The 18,658-nt window shown below is 50.0% G+C and overlaps 1 protein-coding gene across 8 annotated transcripts in view; it reads left to right on the top strand.

Moving 5' to 3' along the window:
* The first annotated feature begins 2,803 nt into the window (after positions 1-2,803).
* Positions 2,804-18,658, top strand: part of ADAMTSL2 (ADAMTS like 2) — a 29,126-nt gene continuing 13,271 nt past the window's right edge. Inside the window, exons 1-12 of one of the 8 annotated variants that reach the window (XM_042786940.1) lie at positions 2,925-3,028; positions 3,272-4,474; positions 4,565-4,676; positions 5,720-5,862; positions 6,512-6,587; positions 6,966-7,068; positions 8,744-8,889; positions 8,992-9,115; positions 10,056-10,136; positions 11,100-11,275; positions 12,223-12,565; positions 13,263-13,644. In XM_042786940.1, the coding sequence (XP_042642874.1) occupies positions 4,452-4,474; positions 4,565-4,676; positions 5,720-5,862; positions 6,512-6,587; positions 6,966-7,068; positions 8,744-8,889; positions 8,992-9,115; positions 10,056-10,136; positions 11,100-11,275; positions 12,223-12,565; positions 13,263-13,644 (1,709 nt within the window). In that variant the 5' untranslated portion in view covers positions 2,925-3,028; positions 3,272-4,451. Of the gene's footprint in view, positions 3,029-3,145; positions 4,475-4,564; positions 4,677-5,719; positions 5,863-6,511; positions 6,588-6,965; positions 7,069-8,743; positions 8,890-8,991; positions 9,116-10,055; positions 10,137-11,099; positions 11,276-12,222; positions 12,566-13,262; positions 13,645-18,658 lie in introns of those variants that run through there. The other 7 variants (XM_042786945.1, XM_042786941.1, XM_042786944.1 and 4 more) reach the window with 7 other exon arrangements.

Below are 18,658 nucleotides of genomic sequence, written 5' to 3'. Positions count from 1 at the left end.
TCTCCGGCCAAACCAGCAGCCAGTCGCCGGCGACTCTCCCCTGGCTGGAGGAGGTTATTTTGGAGTGTCTGTCGCTCCTTTTATTTGCGCTCTGAATTATGCACGGCACCGGTTTGGGATGGAAAGCCTGGCAGCTGCCTGCCGGCCGGCTGTCACAATTCCCTTGGGGTGGCTGTCATGGTCAGAGCCCACCTTGTGCAGTGCCGGGGGGGGAATCCGCAGCGCCGGGACTGCCGTCTGCCTTGCCAAAGCGCGGGATGCAGGGAGCAGGGCTGGCTCAGGGACCCTCACCCAAATCCTAAATTTCCCTGGGAAAGTCCAACACGAGCCCTCAGCGACCGTCCCTGGGTGGGAAAGACTCTCACTGTCCATGCAGGTGCATCTTGTCTCAATTTACTCCAAGCCCAAAAGCAGTAAATAACATCTGCAAATCATTTCTAATGCTTATGCCAAAAACTGGGAGATAAAAAACTCTGTCGTCTGAGCCTGGCCGTCGGTGATTAATGCCGTACCCGCCGGCAGCCTTGGCAGCAGCACCCGCAGCCCCGGGGTTTTGGGGGAAGCACTGACCCTGGGGGTTTGGGGGTGGTGGGAGCTGGGGTCGGTCCAGCCCCGTGTTGGAGCTGTGGGGTTTGGCTGAGGTGCAGCTGTGTTTTGGATCTGCTCGCCGGTGCGTTTTGGTTTTGGGGCTGTTTTTGCTCCCACTGAGGTGATGGCATCGCTCCTGCTGATTTCACGAGGACGGGCCGGGGCTGCGTAAGCCGCGCCGCTGCAGCCAGGGATAACACTGTGTGATTTATGGGAGCAATCAGTTGCCACTAGGAGCTGGTTAGGAATTTTCCGATGAAACGGGGATTGCGTCAGAAACCGCTGAGTCATCTCAACTGTTTCATAAAAAAATAAAAAATAAAAAAATTAAAAAAAAAAATTCTTTGGCTTTGATGAACTTTTGGTGAAGCACAGAGACCGAATGAGTCTCTCCTGCTGCCGGTTCCCCCAGCCTTCCTCCCCCTTCCCACTTTCTTCCCTCCTCCCAGTCCTCCCCAGCCCCAGGGCATCCTTGCAGCAGGATGGGGTGCGGGGACACCAGGGGATGGTGTCCTTGGGGTGCAACCTCCTGCCAAACCCCAGGGCTGGTGGGAGCACTGGGGGGACATTGGGGCTCACACGGTCCAAAGCTGCTCTGGCGTTTTCAATGTGAAATATTTTGATGCTTTTAAAACCTCTCGTGTTCAGACTTTTCCCTCCTGGTTGTTCCAAAACGGAAAGGGTTTTCTCCTGCGTGTCTCAGGCTGGGATATTTAGAAATGCAGAAGTTGAGTGAACTCAAGTCCTAAATTTTCCCAGTGTCCTGGTCACAGCCAACCGATGGAAAATTGAAAGTTGCAAATCAACCTAGCTGGATAAATTAAAACAGGCTGGCAGACATTTAGCCAAACAGAAAAGGAGACTTCATTTCCCATGTAAATTTTTTGGGATGGATTCTCTGCTCAGCTTCACGAAGCCATCCCTGGGAGGACTGGGTCCAAATTAACACCACCACAGCCCCGCAGCGATTCCCGCAGGGTGCTGGGAGCTGTGCAGGGATCCGTGCCCCGCGGTGGGGTTGGAGCACACCCCGAGGCCCTGCAGATGGGAGCTCCTGGCCCATGGCTAATGCTGACAGGGCTGAACGTTGCCACCAAGGGCCAGGAGCAGCCAGTGGCAATAACCATGATAACCTGCAGTGATCGCCTTGGGTGCAGAGCCGGTGCTGGGGTGCAATGCCCTGCTGGGAGCACTGGTTTTGCCCTGTGTGGGGCAGGTCTAGAGGGGAAGGAGAAAAAGCTTGAGCTGAAGCATCTCTGGTGCGACGAAGGAATTGGTTCAGGTGGGCTGCTCAAAGCTGCTGGGATGCGTGTGTGGGAGGATCGCATGTCACCACGTAGGTGAGGTGTCTTGTCAACCACTTTTTGCACTTCGGGGCTGCAGAGAACAGACCACATATATCATATATAGTTTACATATACACTGTATAACCGTGTCCTTCTTTATGGCACAGGCTTTTCCCTCTGCCACACACACACAGATCAGATACAATACGTGCACGGCTGTCACCGAGCCAGGGGCACTGTTCTCATCCAAAATGGCTCTTCACATGCACCAAGCCCATTTTCTGACCACCTCAGTTCTCCTGCGTGGCAGAAAACTGTTTCAACCCGCGCGACTGACACGGAGCCTTAGCAAATGACAGCAAAAAAAAACACAGGATCGCGGGGATTTAGTTTATCTTTTTTTCCGAAAAAAAAAAAAAAAAAAAAAAAAAAAGGCAATTAAAAACCTGGCAGACCGCAGCCAGCCAGCCCTCCCTACACTTCCAGAGCCAGGCTGCGGCCGCACGGTGCCTGCGGGGTTACCGGCAGCATTTTGGCCACCTCGCTCTGTACCTGGGCGGGGGGGGGGGGGGGGGGGGGGGGCAGCAGGTACCGTCCCCCCATCGGGAAGCGGGGGGGGGGGGTGTGTGGAGGGGTGAGCGCAGCATCTCCCCGAGGGCAAACGGGGCGATCGAAGGGAGTTGGGGGGGGGGTGCCCGGCGCTGCGTGTCCCGGGCGGGAGGCGGCGGGGACGCATGCGTGCGGGGCTCCCCCCCCCCCGCCTGTGCCCCCCCCCCCCCCCCCGGCCTCGCCGCAGGAAACCGGCTGGCGGCCGCGGGCCGGCGCCGGGGGAGGCGAGGGGTTAACCGGGGTGGGGGCATCCCGGGCCGAGAGGTGCGAATTCCGCCCGCTCCCCCCACCTCCTCCACACCCCACACCCCCCCCCCCCCCATACCCACCCCCCCCCCCCCCCGCCGCTATAAGAGCGGCCGGCGCGGGCTGGGGGGAGCCACTGCGGCGGCTCCTCCTCGCTGGAAGCCCCGGCGCTTTTGGCTGCCCTTTGAAGTCGGAGAAGGAGGGAGGGAGCGTCTGGGGCCGCTGCTGCTGCTTCCCCGCCGCCTCTTCTACCTCCCGGCCCCGGAGCATCGTCCCGTCACCGGCCCCGCCGCCTCCAGGTACGGCCCGGCCCGGCCCCGCGGGGAAGGTTTGGGGGGGGGGGGTCGCGGCCCCACCGGCCCCTGCCCCGCACCCCAGACCCGGTTCCCCCCCCCCCCCACCGCTCCGGCATCGCCCTCCCGCCGCGGGCAGGGCTGGGGAACGGGCTCCCTCCGGCACCGGCTCCGCGATGCTTGTCGGCGACATCCCTCCCCTCCCCATTCCCTCCTCTGCTTTAATTTTTCTTCTATTTAAACACGCAGCCCTGACCGACTCTAGGATAAACTCTGAGCGAGCTCTGTTATTGGCTTTGAGTCAGAAGTGTCTGGAAGCCTTAATGAAAACCAAGTGTAAGGCAAGTCTCAGCCACCTGTCCCCGGGATCCCCAGCCAAGCGCTCTGGGCTTCCATTAATCAGTGGATCTGCCTCTTGGAAAGTGGCTTTTGCATGCTGGACCCCTACCCTGGGGCGACCGCAAAGCAGAGTTGGGGACTTGGAAGCCCCCCGGGTAATTTCTCTAAGCCAGATGCCAAAGCCTGGCTGGCATTGCCGGCAATTCTGCATTTCCAAAACTCCTACAAAAGCCCTTGCAAGAAGAAAGAAAGGGGTAGGAAAGAAGCTCTTTATGCTGCAGGTCTGCAGTCCTGTCCCCTCTCCCCAGGAGCAGCACCTCTCCCATCTCCCTACTTCACAGAGATACAGCCTAGTTACTTTTCAAGGGAAATTAGCTTAGGGGAGAATATTTTTTTTTTTTTCTTTTTCTTACAGACATGAGCTGCTTTGATTGCCTGGAAGCATGATTTCCTGAAACCTGCTCCTTTCTGGCTCTTGCAGTGAGGTTCACAATAAAACGTATTGTGGTTTCGAGCTGGGTTTTACTTAAGAAAATGCCATTCTGGGTTATTCTCTTTCATGAGGCAGATGGAGAAAGAGATGAAAGGCTGACACTTGGGATACTTCATTTCAACTCTTTAATTGTGGGTGGTTTCTCTTCTATAAGAACAGGCTTCTTCCATGGGAATCGGTGGGAATTAGAGTGGAACAAACTAAAAAAAAAAAAAAAAAAGAAAAATAATGGCTGTTAATTGCATTTTTTTGTTCATGAAGCTTTTCATCTCATTCTTCTAGGACCAGTTCTGTAAAGGGGGATATTTAAATGCACTGCTTTTGTAGAACCAGGGACACTTCTTGTTACTCGCTGCCTCTTGTGCAACGCTTGCTTTGATGTAATCCACATTCTCTTCCAAGACAGGCTTGGAGCCTCAGCTTGCACTGGTGGTATCAGGTGCAGCCACTGGGAGCCAGTGCAAAGCTGTGGTTTGGAAGATAGCCACCGAGATGGGATGTGAACCTGTACAGTGCTAATGCTTCTGCTAATTAAATATAACTCCAGGATCAAGCCCTTGCAGTCACTGTTGCTTGGTGTCACTTAGCTGACCAGGAATGCTGAAGAAGACCCGTGCTGTGTAACCCAGGCTGCAAAGCAGCCCCTGTTCTTGACGGGTGGTGGGGCTGGATGGGAGTTTTGCTTAGCACAGTGTTTGGTTGCTTTCTAGGATGAAGATACCTAAGTGGAGGTGGAGCAGCATCTTCATCAGTGTGCGATCCCAGCTGAAAGGCACCTTGGCCCTTCTCCTCGTGGGCAACGTTGTCTTTGTCATAGCTCAGGTAAGCACGTTGCCTTGCTGGGGTGGGGGTCTCTGGGCTTTAAAAAGGTACAGTGTGTGGGCTGGGTAACCCTCGGGACTTGCAGGGCATCAGGTCTCCAGCAAGTGTGAGGACATATGACTTGGTTTAGCTCTTTAGTCTGGGCTTAACCCAAGTTGTACCTTCCATGGCTAAGAGCGAGCACAGATCATTGCCAGGGCTCTGAAAGGCCATGCCCTGCTTTTGGGTGAGCACCGCTTCCTCGGTCCCTGCAGTGGTTGGAGTTTTCATTTACTTTGCATGGAAAATTATTATCCCTTTGCCAGTAAATACAGAATTAATAGAACACCCCTAAAGAGCAGGTGATTCTGGAGGGGAAAAATACATCCCTTGCCCTGCAACGAGCAACAGCTGGGATCCCCCAGGAGGTTCTGTGCCCCTTGTGAAGGGACACAAATGCCTTATCGAGCACGGGCCTGTGGTGGTGACAATGCCAGTGGAGCAGCTCCTTTGCCTTCTGGTGCACGGTCACACCACTGCCTGCAGTGGCTGCAGGGTGGGAGGTCAAGGTGTCAAGGACTCTCCTGAAGTGACAAAACTGGACATGCAAAGAGAGCACGTGGGCTCCTCCAACCTGCGAGCATCCGCTGACTTGTTCTGCTGCAGAGTAGTTTTGCAAGGGTTTGCTTAAGCTTTCGGTGAAGCTTTTGGCTGCAACTGGCTCTTCAGCTTCCCTGAATTCACTGTGGAGCAAGAGACAGAGAGCACCAAAATACCTAGAGGGTTTAGGGTTGTTTGGGAGCTCGGTTTTGTCAACTGAGCGAAACAATGAACATTTTCTTTCCCGAGGAATCCCAAATATTGCCCTTTCGTTCCAATTTGTAATGAAAACACAATTGGAAAAATGCAGGGTTTCTTGCAAGACGGGAGTCTCTGACTTGACCTCGGATGAGAAAGAAATGCCCTGTTTGCTCAGGGCAGGCTGGCCAGGGGATGCCCTCGGTCCCTCTGCGGTGCAGATGCTGACTGCTGCTTCTCTTCCACTTGCCTGATGCTTCAAGCAGGACCTGACTCAGACCTCCAACAGCCTGGAGGAAGGGGCGGACGTCACGGCGTACTGGTGGGGCGAATGGACCAAGTGGACGGCGTGTACCAGGACCTGTGGGGGAGGCGTCAAGTCCCAGGAGAGGCACTGCCTGCGGCAGAGGTACGGCGCCCGCCTGCCAGGGTGTGGGGAGCTCCAGCTTGCTGGAGGTAGACTTGATCCAGGAGGTCATCGCTCAATAGATAAGCACTGGTGAAAAGGTGGTGTTGTCTGGCAAACCCTGCTTGTGCAGAAGGTAAGTGTGCCCCACGCATGCTGCCAGGAGGATGCTGTGCTCAGGACATCCCTGCTGGGAGGGCCAGCCAAGCTATTCCTGTGCTGCCCCTGAGGTTTCTCCTGCGGGGGTTAGTGCAGACGGGCAGCAGATGTAGCGTAAACCCCTTCTCAAGGCTCTGGGCACAGCAGCGAGGACACCGTGGTGCAGGGTTGGTTGGGGACCTGCTGATCCTGGCTGCTCTGTGCATGACTCTGCCTTCTTCGGGCTGTGTGGTTGCCAGAAGGCACCTTGCAAACCTTGTCCCCAGGCCCTCGTCCCCATGATCCCCCCCCCTAGGATGCTGTGATAAGAATAGTTGATGCTGCAGGTAATGAAGCCAGAGACATCTTTGCTATCAACTCCAAGTGAGACTGATAGATCTCTGTGAGGCTCTGCTACATGGAGATTGATCTTACAGAAGCAGGGGACAAATATATTTAAAAAAAGGAAAAGGAGGGTTTCTGACCCTTATCTAACCATCATTTCTTTATTCAGAAGAAAGTCAGTGAGTGGGCTGGCTAATAAAACTTGCACTGGAACATCCAAAAGATACCAACTCTGCAAAGTACAAGTAAGGATATCCTTTTTCTCATCGGGAACACTCGATACAAAATGTGAAAAGTCATGCTCGCTTTGTGCAGTGGCATTTCTGGGCCCCTCGGGGAGCGGACACCATTTGTCCTGTAGCACCTCCAAGCAACTGGAGTTCCCTTCTTTGGTGCCCATCACCACTGTCAGGGCTTTGGGCCTTTTGCCTGTGCTGGGGGCCATAAAACCCAGCGGGTGGTTCTTGCACCATCTCCCGAGGGGATTTCCCCTGCAGTGGGAGGAGAAGGATGTGGCTCTTGATGGGGCAGGCGATGGAAACACTCCTTGCAGCCAGTTGAGATGTGCCAGAAACCTTTCCCGCATTTTGTTTTCATCAGGATATTAATGTATCCCATTCTAGGAGTGCCCTGCGAACGGAAGGAGCTTTCGAGAGGAGCAGTGTTCATCATTTAACTCCCATGTGTATAACGGCAGAACGTATCAATGGAAACCTTTATATCCTGGTAACAAGACATTCTTTGTGTGTTTCATAATTCTTAGCCAAAATATTTTGATAGTTATGATGCTATAGCCTGCAGGAAGGCTTCTCCTCTGCTGAAGTGATTTTTCAGAGACACAATCAGCTGTCTCCCAAGTTCAAAGGTGCATTTTGCAGCTGCAGGGTAGCTTAAAATAAAATAACATGAATTTATGGCTGTAGCCTGTGTTGGTCACAGCTCCTGAGGACCAGAGAGCTGAAAGGCTGGAGGAGGATGCAAGAGCATGGGGTGATGGACTGTGCTGTCAGGGAGAGTCCGGCTCACCTGAACAAGTGTCCTTTGAGCTGGGGCCATTACTGGCTGCGTTGTATTTTGGTGACATTTGTTCACTCCCACACCCTTCATGTGCTCTGTCGAATGTCACTGAGATGCAGTCAGTCAGTTTGGTCATCTGGGATGAGCGACACAGAACTGCAGAGAACTTAAGAGTCAGAGACTGAGATTCTATTTAATTTTTAGACACCTAGCTCCCATCAAAATCAAGCATTGCACAAAAATAATGACTAATTTTTAGAGCTATTGGGAACCGAGGAGGTTCCCGAGTGCTGGTTCTTCAGACACACAGTGCCATTTGGGTGTCTAAAAATAGGGATGGGTTCTAATGCAACTTTCTTATTTTAGGGGTCTCTCTGCATGCCTAGGAACAGTTATGCTTCATGAAATTACTGGTTGCCTTCTTCTCTGTGAAACAAGCCCCTGTCTCGCCAGCCCTGGCAGGGTCGGTGTGGTAGAACTCGGCCCATGGCAGGCTGGTTAGCTATAGCTACTTGCCTGCTTTTGTCCCTTTCCTATGGCAAGGTGACAATTTCTTTAAACGTATTTGCTCTTCAAGATGCTTCGTCAGCATAGTTACAGTGAATTGTTTTGTTTTTTAGCAGGCGTTCACGTGGCTCCTGGGGGATTTGCAGAATAATGTTTTGACAATGATGCTGTCTTGCTTGGGCACGCAGGCCAGTGGGTATATAACCGCTCACTAGTTGGAAGAGTTCGACACTTAGCATTGGGTTTCTGATGCAAATGTGAATTTGTCAGTTGGTTCCTGTGGATATTCTAAAATGTGGGACTACTGTGCCAGTGGATGCAGCCAGCCAGTTGCCTACAGCAATCAAAGGGCGAATTAAGTCCGATTTGGGTGATGGTTTATGGAAAAGTTCTTATGTTTTAAGGTGCTATGGTTTTGAATATAGTCTTACTTGTATATGCATTTATAATAATATACCTATGTTAATTTAACTCATGTATTAAATGTTGATATGTGAACGTGCATTTGCTTTTGTGTAATGTGTACATATATCACTACTGCAAGTCCTTGCACAGGATAGTGGCTATTACTGCTTCAGTGCATCCCCTGGGCTGATGTCAGTGATCACTGGGCATCGCTGGGTGCATCTGTTCCTGGCAGCAGAGAGGCCTGCCTGGCTGTGCAAAGGTTTGCAACAGTGGGCTGTCACGCTGTCAGAAGTGCAATCTCCTGTCCAGCCTGAAACGCAGGAGATGGTAGCTTCTGAGCTGCTGGCTGCTGTGCAATTGTGCTGTTGCTGCTGTTGTTTAGCTTGGCAGAGATTCATTGACATTTGGTAGGATGAAAGTTATTGTGTTTCTGCTGTTTTGAATATATCTTTATATCCTTTCCCCTTAGATGACTATGTTCACATTTCTAGCAAGCCCTGTGACCTCCATTGCACCACTGTGGATGGTCAGAGACAGTTAATGGTTCAGGCTCGGGATGGAACATCCTGCAAATACACTGATTTCCGAGGGGTTTGCGTGTCTGGAAAATGTGAGGTTGTTAAACATTATAGCAAAAATATTGTTAGTAGCATTCAGCAAATTACAATGGGTGCGACATTTGCCTGACCCTCAATACTCTATTTGTGCATTTTTTAGCCGATTGGCTGTGATGGCATTCTCTTTTCCACCCACACCTTGGATAAATGTGGTGTTTGCCAAGGAGATGGGAGCAGCTGCACTCACGTGACCGGCAGTTACCGGAAAGGAAATTCTCATCTTGGTAAGGCTTTTGGGGACCTTTTGTACGAAGGGGCTATTTTTAAAATGTGCTTATTTTTTGGTAAATTGTTTTCAGCTCTTACCAACTGCCCAGCTTCAGTTTTTCCCACGTGTTCTCCATGTGTTAATGCTGCTTGTAAATTTGGGCCGTGAAAGCCTTCTATAATGAAAACCAGTAACTTAGCATGGCACTTGTCAGAAGCCTGAGGTCTCTGATGCCGAGTAGTGCAAAAGGGTTATGCAAGAGGCTGGCGTCTATTTTAGTCTTCTTTCTCATGGCCCAGTAAGACTAGAAATAAATGATTTGTAATAACAGGAAGCGAGGAAGTTTTGAAAGATTGGGATTTCCAAAATTAGTGTGATGTAAAGCAACAGAACCTACTTGTCTTAAATATAGCAATCTAACTCAGGAATAATGATTAATGCTCTCTGAGGATCAGTTTAAGATGGAACAAGGTGCAGGAACTTCAGTGGCCTTAGGACTTGTCCCATTACTTACCTAGTGCCAAGCAAAGGTGAGTCAGAGGAGAAAGAAGTCGTAAACTTTTGCTGGGATTTTGGGAAGACTGGCTAGCACAGAGCTCAGTACCAAACCACAGGAGAGCTTCTCTAGCTAACAAAGCAGTCTTCAGTTATGTTTTCTAACAGCAGTTTAGATAAATGTGATATTTGTGCATGGAAGGATCGCATCCTTTTTCCCTTTTGGTTGTGTTTTTCCACCATAAACCAGGATGTAGAATTCACGCATTTTTATTTTCTTTAATTGATAAAATCCTGTTTGCAGCCTAACAGTTTTCAACATTATTTTTTAATCCATAACTCCTTAAAAATAATTTTGGATCAAGGCCAATTTGCTTGATACATTGCAGTATTGACTACTGGGTGTTTCATTCAGATTATTTGTTACAAAGTTCCTTTCATTAATCTGTAGTTTCCCATAGGCTATTCTCTGGTAACGCACATTCCTGCTGGAGCAAGGGATATCCAGATAGTAGAACGGAAAAAATCTGCAGATGTTCTGGGTGTGTATAACCTCTTGGTACTTCCCTAGAATGCATGCCTATACTAGCTAATGCTTTTTCCAATTTGAAGCTGAGCGTAGTTTTATTGCAGACATGAGTTAAATCCATAGTCAATGTAAATCACAACTGTGTTGTCTAAGCCAGTGAGTTTCTCCTCTGCAGCCTGAGCACCTGGGCTGTATAGATTGCTTTAATGCAGAAACTGTTAGTCAATATTATTGCTACTTCAAGTGTGGTATGACAAACACACTGGTGCCAGATTACAGAGCACCAAGTGACTTCACCTCTCTTGTGATCCCCTTGATCTTATCCTGCGTGGGGGCAATGTGCAATGGCCACATGACAACAGCACCAGGGAGATGTGACCTACATGTTGCCACGCTGAAGCGTTGGTGGCTGCACCATCCGTCTCATGATGGAGGTGGCAGAGCTGCTCAGGAGGAATGTGGGAAAAATCTGGACTTGCCCAAGGGAAGCATATTCTCTGCCACGGTGCTGTGCTGCCTCACAGGCTCATGGCCATGTGCAGGAAAGCTGGATTTAGTACAGTTCCTGGGCTAGCTCTGGATGACCTGTCTTGGGCCACTGCTGGGTCAGTTGGCATCAGCTCGGTGCTCCCAAGGAGGCAACTCTTGCTGTTGGCCATCTGACAGTCTCCTTGTCTGCAGAGCTGTGATTATTAAACGTTCATGCTGTGCTAGTGCTAAGAGTGAAAGGAGCCACGGGCTAGTGTTAGCCACATACCCAGGAGCTTGCGATGTAGAGAGGTGCATGGCCCAGAACTCTAGGCACATACTTGCATGATATGTGTTGGAAATAAGTGGCAAATGCACTGTAATGTAGGAGAAACATTTGTCTAATTACTCTGGCCCTAATAATTTTATCCTCTGAATGAACAAGTGGCAATATTGCTTACCTCTGCTCTTATGTGTGATGGCACTGATTTTTCTCTCTCATTTGAAGCTGTGGCTGACGAAGCTGGGTACTATTTCTTCAATGGGAACTACAAAGTTGACAGTCCAAAGAACTTCAACATTGCAGGCACGGTGTTCAAGTACCGCAGGCCCATGGATGTTTATGAGACTGGCATAGAGTATATTGTTGCACAAGGACCGACAAATCAAGGGTTGAATATAATGGTGAGCTTTGACTTTTCAAGTTTGCAAGGCTGGGGGTGATGGGGAAGGGAAAATCTCTTGGATCAAGGAATGGGTGGGTGTGGGAGCAGAGTCCTGCCATGCTTTCACAGCTTTCCTGGGCAGCTTGAGGAGGGGAGTGGGAGCAGTGACTGTGCCAATTCCTTGCATGAACCTATTTTATTTGCGTCAGTTCTCTCGGGTGCAGGCAGGGCTATGAGTAACAAACGTGGGCTTGGTAACCCCTCTCTCTGCAGCAAGAAGATGCCTCAGGAACTGCAGGGGGATTTCTCTTCTATTCCTTAGCATCTTTGAGTTACCTGGCAGGAAATGTAAAAATAGCCAGATAGCTTAGACGAGTGCACAAAACTTAAACATCAACTCTTTCTTGGAAGCAAACTGTCTAAAACTAGACATATGAAGAAAAGTCATTTAACTTTCTGGGCAACCAGCAGATCCCAACTCCTGCCATCTTTCATGTAGCCCCAGACTCCTCTGGAAGGGGAAGGAATGGTTGCTTGGGTGCTTATAAAGCATTAGACCTGTAAGAGGTTTTAGTGCATCAGCTGTGAGTTGCCATCCCCAGTGGGGATGTGGTAGATGAAGGGGGTATGTGCATGCTCCTCATAAAGCCACAAAAATGGGTTTTCAAGTAATGGTCAATATCTTCTGAAGTGCCTCTCCCAAGTCTCTGGTTGCTCAGCAGCAGAGGAGGAAGAAGCATGGCCTGTGGCACCCAGTCCCTGAGCTGGGCTAATCCCCAGGGCATTGCTGCCAAATAACACTTGGCAAATCATGCTGGGCTCCAGTTGTAAGAAGTTGGCAATGTGATGGAAAGCAGATTGGAAATAACAGAGTAGATGGTCACCAACTGTCAAGTCTAAGATGAATCACAAGATTTGCATACCATATATTCACTGCATCCGCTAATAATTTAATTTGTTTGCTAGGTTTGGAATCAAAATGGCAAGAATCCATCCATCACGTTTGAATACACCCTCCTGAGGAAGCCACACTCAAAAAATCTGCAGCCCATCTACTACACCTTCTCTGAGTCAGATAGCGAAGAAAGCAGAGAATTCGATGGAGACGTGCCCTTGGGTTTTATCCAGCACAATGCAACCTATTTTGGGAAAATCTCCAGGGAAAGAATAGATTTGGAGAACCAGGTGTTTGGAAGGCAGGACACGGAGGAAGATTTAAACTTGAGCAAAGGTCAGGAAACCAATGAGGTCTATGAAAGAGCAGAAACAATTGACTGTGAGCCAAAACTGAAGGGCAAACAACCCCAAGGTAAGGAGGAGACTTGGGCCTCACTGTTCTGCTTCTCAGAGCTCTTGTTGAGAAATGCTCTGTTTCTACCTCTGGTGATTCTGCTGGTTTGTTTTTTGGAAACCTTGGAAAGTTCTTTAAAATATCTCTGCTCATAAATCCTCTTTGCCCTTCAGGTTCTGGTTTCTGGTGGGTGGGGGGGTGGCCATGGGTAAGGTCTCCCTGCTGGTGCCCTGCCATGCTTTGCCTCATGCCAAGGACAGGAGGGAGCCCTGGGTGCACAAAACTCCTTGTCACAATATCTTTTGTCGCTTCCCACCTCTCCACAGCCCCCAGCACCCTTCTTCCCACTTCAGTCCCTTGGGCATCCCACCACCAAACTGCCTTGATTGCTTTCCCAGCATGGCTGCATGGGCTCTGGGGCCAGGAGGGCATCTTCCTTTCTGACCTCTGCTATTGCTTGGGGCAGTGCTGGCAGGTGCTGAGCTTTCCCCTGGCCATGCGATAGCAGGATGAGACCCACAGAGCTGCACACCCTTCTCAAAGGGGTACAACCCCCTGAGATTCCCCCTCCCCAAGCCCCCAACTCCTGCCTCTAGCCTCCCGGGCAGCTGCTCAGGCTCCGGCGTGCCCCCGCTGCTCCGGGCTGCTTTCGCCTCCCAGCCTAAATGCATTTTGTGGTTGTCACTGTTGTTTCCCCCTGTTGGCTCCAATCTAGATTCAAACGTAACCAGGTCTACTTACCAGACAGACCATGACGACAGAGACTTCGACCCCAGGTTCACCTCCAGGGAATTCCTTTTGGAGAATGCCATCACGGACAAGCTGCTGGACAAGACCTCGGACTCCAAGGAGCTGGTGCTGAACATGACCATGAACAGCATCTTTGCCCAGGGAGACCCAATCAACTCCGTGGGGTCACACATCGACAGCCTCTATGTTGACTATGAGGACACAGATGGCGTTGTGACCTACACTGTTAATAGCACTTACATGGAGCTGAGCAATGGCAAAGCCATCAACACGTCTGCAGAGATGCCATTTTCAAATGCCACTGTCACCATGAGCAGTCCTCAAGGGAACAGAACCCACAAAGCAAGGTAGGAGATGTGTCTTTAATTATAGCAAATCCTATTTATTGCTATTCTCAACTCATAATAGCCCTGTACTCAATGCAGACCCCATTGCATGGTTTCTATCTGCTTTAGGAAGCCAGAAGGTAAGTGGAGGGTAGGATAATATATGTGAAAGCCTTCTGTTGGGAGTTAATGTGGAAGGAAGGGCCAGAGGTTTGGGAGCAGAAAGTCAAGAGAGCATTTAAGCAAGAGGAAAACTTGCTGCCCTCCGTAGCAGGGATGTTGGCAAGACCATGCCAATGGCTGTCAGCTCGTGCATTGCTCTTTGCCTGTCATAGCTTATTATCAGAGCCATGGCCATAAAGAAGCCTCTTCCTTTTGCCTTCTTTTGACATCCTGCTCTGATTCCCCAGGCCTCTTCCTCCGAGTAATGATGCAGCAGAAGTTGAACCTGGCCCCTTTTTGCCCACCCTGTTGGCTGCCACCCATGATCCTCCTCACTTGTGTTGGCAGGAACATGCTTCCAGCAGCTCCCAGGCACGGCCCTGCCTGCTCACCCTACTGCTGGAGCAGGACAAGAGGAGCTACTCTGTAGGGCCTGCAGAAATAGCATGGGTTTGCTGCCCTGATAGATGCAGGGCAATTAGTCACTGCTTTGACAAGAATATCAAAAGCTCTCCAGGGGCATCTCACTGATTGATATTAGGACCGTCACTTCAGGACTCCTTCTACTGGCTGGCTTGGAGTGGTAGTATTATAAAATACAGTGGGAAGGTAAAAAAAGGGCTTACTCTGTCTTTAGCAGCAGAGTTTATCCAGTCAAGGATGGGCTGGGTGAAAGGCAGGCTCAGGCTAGTGCTTTTCCTCAAGTCTGTGTCTAGGGCGTTTTGAGGTGCCCCTGGGCTGTCTGGGGAGCAGCCTTTATTTATTCCTAGCCCATGGGAGCTCATTCCCAGTGTGGGCAGGTGGAGACTGAGCTGGGACCATTGCTGCAGAGAGGCAATTAGCCCTCCTTTGTGTGTAGCCACCCATTAGAGGAATTCCCAGAGAGCTTGAGCTGAAATTGGGGCCTTGGGAGTCATCCAGGTCCCAGACCCACAGCTGTGAATTTGGGTCCTGCTGTGGACCCCCCATGGCTTCTTCAGGGTCCATGGCACCCAAACCTCCTCTGCGGTCTCCTCCTGGCTCTGCTGCTTTGACTCTTCTGTCACTCACCACCAGTAAAACAGGGGTTATGACGCCAAGCTTCAAAAGATGTAAAGCACTGAGCAGATGCTCTCTGGTTATAGTTAGCTGTATTTACCCAGAACTTATACTAGCTTATGCTAAAGAAAATGTCCATGCAGCCAAACATATCAACAAACTTCTTAATGATACGAACAGTAAAACATTGCCAAGGGCTTGAGTCTATCATCTCTTCTCGTGGCTTGGCTTGGAAACTTTGCCTTCAGCTGCCAAAACAAGCATTTCATTAATGCTCTGACAGGCGAGGGCAGCGCCGTCAGCTCCCCTGCCTTACCGTGCCGCGGGGGCGAGGAAGGGGCTGCCCTGCCCCTTGGGGCTCCCCTGGTCCCTGGCGTCCTCCCTGGGTGGCCTTGCCTGGCACTTTGTAGCCCAAACCTCTCTCCCAGTAGCTGTTAAATGGGGCTGGTGCTTTCCTACCTCCTGGGAATAGAGGGACCTTTACATGCTTTAAATTTCAGAGCAGCTTGGCTATTACAGGACAACCACAAAAGACTGTCAGTAGCTCCAGGGCATGTTTTTTTTCATGCTAAAAATCTACTTGTACTATCCCTGGCTGCCCATCTATTGAAAACACAGGGCAAGGATTTAAACGCCTTCAGAAAGGATACCCAGCATTGCCTTTTTTTTTTTTTTCCCCTCCCTTCTTCCCTTGGTTTTGTTCTACACTGTTCACTCTCTCTCCACCCCTCTTTCTAGAATAAAATATGAACTTTTCAGATCTAAACATTAATATCCAAAAAAGTTTTGCACTAGCCAAAAGGCTGTTTCCAGGCCCAGCTAGGGCTAGAGCCTGGGCTGAAAGATGCTCAGCTCCTTACTGCTCCATCCCTCGCTGTGGGACCAGGGTGGACGGTTGAAAGGCCAGTGGAGGCAGGTGTGGGGCAACTGGAGTGCAGGCAACATGCTCTTTGGAGGCACGTAGTTTTATAAAAATAAAATAAAACAGAGTGGGGAAGGAAAAAAGGCAACAAAATGACTTGCACCTCATTTCAAGAGGCATTGCTGTCCTCCCCAACAGTTCAGAAATTCCCATAATGTCGTCAACAGTTAGAGCATCTGCATGGGTGGGCACTTGTGGAAGAGGGGGAGCTGGACATGTTTGCAGGCTCAGGGGCCAGCTGTTCTCCCACCACTGCCGGGATGGTTGATCCTCACTTCCAAGGGCTGGGAGAGAAGGGACTGTTTTGGGACAGCCTGCTTGTGCCCAGGCCTTTATCGCTTCCCCCAACTTCTTATTTATTACTTCGAGCCCAGCTGCAATCGTAATGCTCATCACTAATCTGTATCTCCTGGGTGGGAAGGATGGATGTGGAGCCCCAGCTCAGCTCACTGAGGCCAGGGTTAAAGCTCCTGCTGGCACCCAACACAGCAGGATGCGGTTTGGGGTTTGGCATGTCAGGGGCTGTGCACGAGGCATGTGAAGAGCACTGGGGATTGGAGTTGTTCCTCCAGGAGGGAGGGAGGCAGAGGGGGCAGCCAGAAGCTGCGCTGAAGGAAATGGCGATGGGGCTCAAGGGCAAATCTCTCGCCCTGGGTGTGGGGAAAGGTGGGGATCTCCATCCTTGGAGATGGGCACAACTGGACTGTGCAAGGCCCTGGGGGGGCCCAGTCTCTTATTTGGGTCAACCTAATTCTGGGCAGGGGCTTGGCCTTGAAACCTCCAAAATCTTTCCTAGGGTCAGTTTGGGATGGATGGTGGCTTTTTGCTCATTTTCATTCCCTGTCAATGAACAAGCAAGGGAAGATAATCTCTTTGCAGACTGTAACCAGCCAGTTTGTACACAGAGAACGGGGTTGGTTAGAGGTGGGGCATTATATTTATTTCTAAAATGTTGTAGTTCTTAGTGTGGATGGAGTTATCCAGTTATAGGAGCACCTTGCACCAGCATTGTGTTTCCTTTCTGGGAACAAGCCCTGCTGGGATGGGGACGAGTGGGTGGCTCTTGTGCCGTGGTAGGGATGCGGTGCTGCTTTTCCTCTCCTGCAGCAGTTAAAACCTTTCTGTGGTGTGCCAGGGCAGGTACAGCCACTCTTTTCATCCTTCCTTCCATGCCTGTGCTGCGGTGTACAGCCAGGGCTGATCCTGCAACAGGAGCCACAAGTTTCCCCCTTTGCTTAAAAATAAAAACTGAAATAAGACACAGAAATGTGAGCCCAGGGCCTTTGGATATTGATCTGTGGTGTTTGTGTGCACTTGTTAGGATTAGCCTTCTGCTATGGGAACTGTTTTTGGAAGATGGGCGGCCCAGACCTCAGCTAGGGGTGAGGGGCTGGTGCTAATTTCTGGTGCTCTTGCTTGCTCGAAAAGCAGAAGCAAAGTGCAGGCAGGGAAGAAAAAACTTGACTTTATTATAAAGCTCATAATAAAGAGGAAAAATAAATGAAAAGAGAAAAGCCTACTAGCCTTGTGGGACAAAGTGCTACTGTTTGCATTTAGGGGAGAACAAAATGACAGTTTTGTCTTTGCTTGAAATGGTAAGAGAGCTAAATCCTGCCCTATGACCAAATGCCTGATTTATCGGAAAAGAACTTGTCCCTGCGACCTCGTTATGCGTAGAAGAAGCTCTTTATGATCACATGCATTAAAGGGACACTGTTGAAAGATTTTTCTAAAGCTTATTTTGAAGATTATTTTTCCCATTCAAGGGAGAGAAGTCCTGGTCACAGGATAACTTGGTGTTTACTTTGATGCCTCAGAGAGCAGGGTGTAGACCAGAGGATCTGGGTAATACCCTGTTTTCCAGGCAAATGAAAGTACAAAAAGCAGATGTTGACTATGTTTTAATGGATCTTACTGAAAACTGTCATCTTGTGAGCCCTCTCCTGGCTGGGTGACAGCAGGCAGCACACTGACAGCAGCCGGGGCTGAGTCGGGATCAGGGGCTGATGTGGGTCCCCAGGCAGAGCTGTTTTGAAAGATAAAGCACTATTTATAGTGAGCTGAGATTGTTATTTTTCTGCAAAAAATAGTTACATTCATTTCAGTTCCATTTCAAACGCAGGAAGCGACCATTTGCCAAACTGACAGAGGCAAAATCAACAGGGAAAATGAGATTGTTGTTGTTTTATTCCTTCTGGACGCTCAGTGCTGGCGGTGGAAGGAGGGTGGGTCTGAAAGGAAATGGCTGGATTCTCAACAGTGTCCTTTTAAAGGTTGATTTGATAGACTGGACCTGAACTTTTTCTTAGGAACAACTAAATAAGGCAATTTCAGAGCTTCTGCTGCCTAGAAATCATACAAGCTGCATATCTTGCCAGGCCAGAGACAACTGGATTTCAGGATACAACCTTGTACGCTATTTCAGTGTAGCTGTTTCAAGGGTTTGAACAAAGGTATGAGAACAGAATTGAAGCCTTTTGTTGTAAAGGTGCAGTATCCCTGATGTGTTATAACCTCATAGCACGTAGGATGCACTGAAGTGGGAGAAGCTGTTATACTTGGTTTGACGAATGCTTTTTTGTACACCAGGCTGACTCCGTTACTCCTTTCCCGATGGCATTACGTGTTTGAGCACAGCGTGGATACAGGAGATGCAAATTACCTGCCTAAAATAAAACAAAGTAAACCAAACCAAAACAAGAGTGGCAAAAGCAGCGGGTAGGCAAATGGCATGCCTCGGTGTTTAAAAGCAGGCTGTGCTTTGAGAAGCGAGCTGATAAACTCCTGTGCCACGTGTTGGCTTTCGGAAGGAGTGAGCTGCTGAGATTTGAGCAGCCAAAAGCTCTGCTGCATTGGGTGGCACGAGTCGGCGTGCCTGGCCCTAGAGACACAGGGGAGGAGATACTGCACCTT

The sequence above is a fragment of the Tyto alba genome, unplaced genomic scaffold, assembly GCF_018691265.1.
Source record: "Tyto alba isolate M040663 unplaced genomic scaffold, T.alba_DEE_v4.0 Super-Scaffold_11, whole genome shotgun sequence".
Lineage (NCBI taxonomy): Eukaryota > Metazoa > Chordata > Aves > Strigiformes > Tytonidae > Tyto > Tyto alba.
Note: the sequence above shows the minus strand (reverse complement) of the source record. Positions and strands in the feature narration are given on the sequence as shown.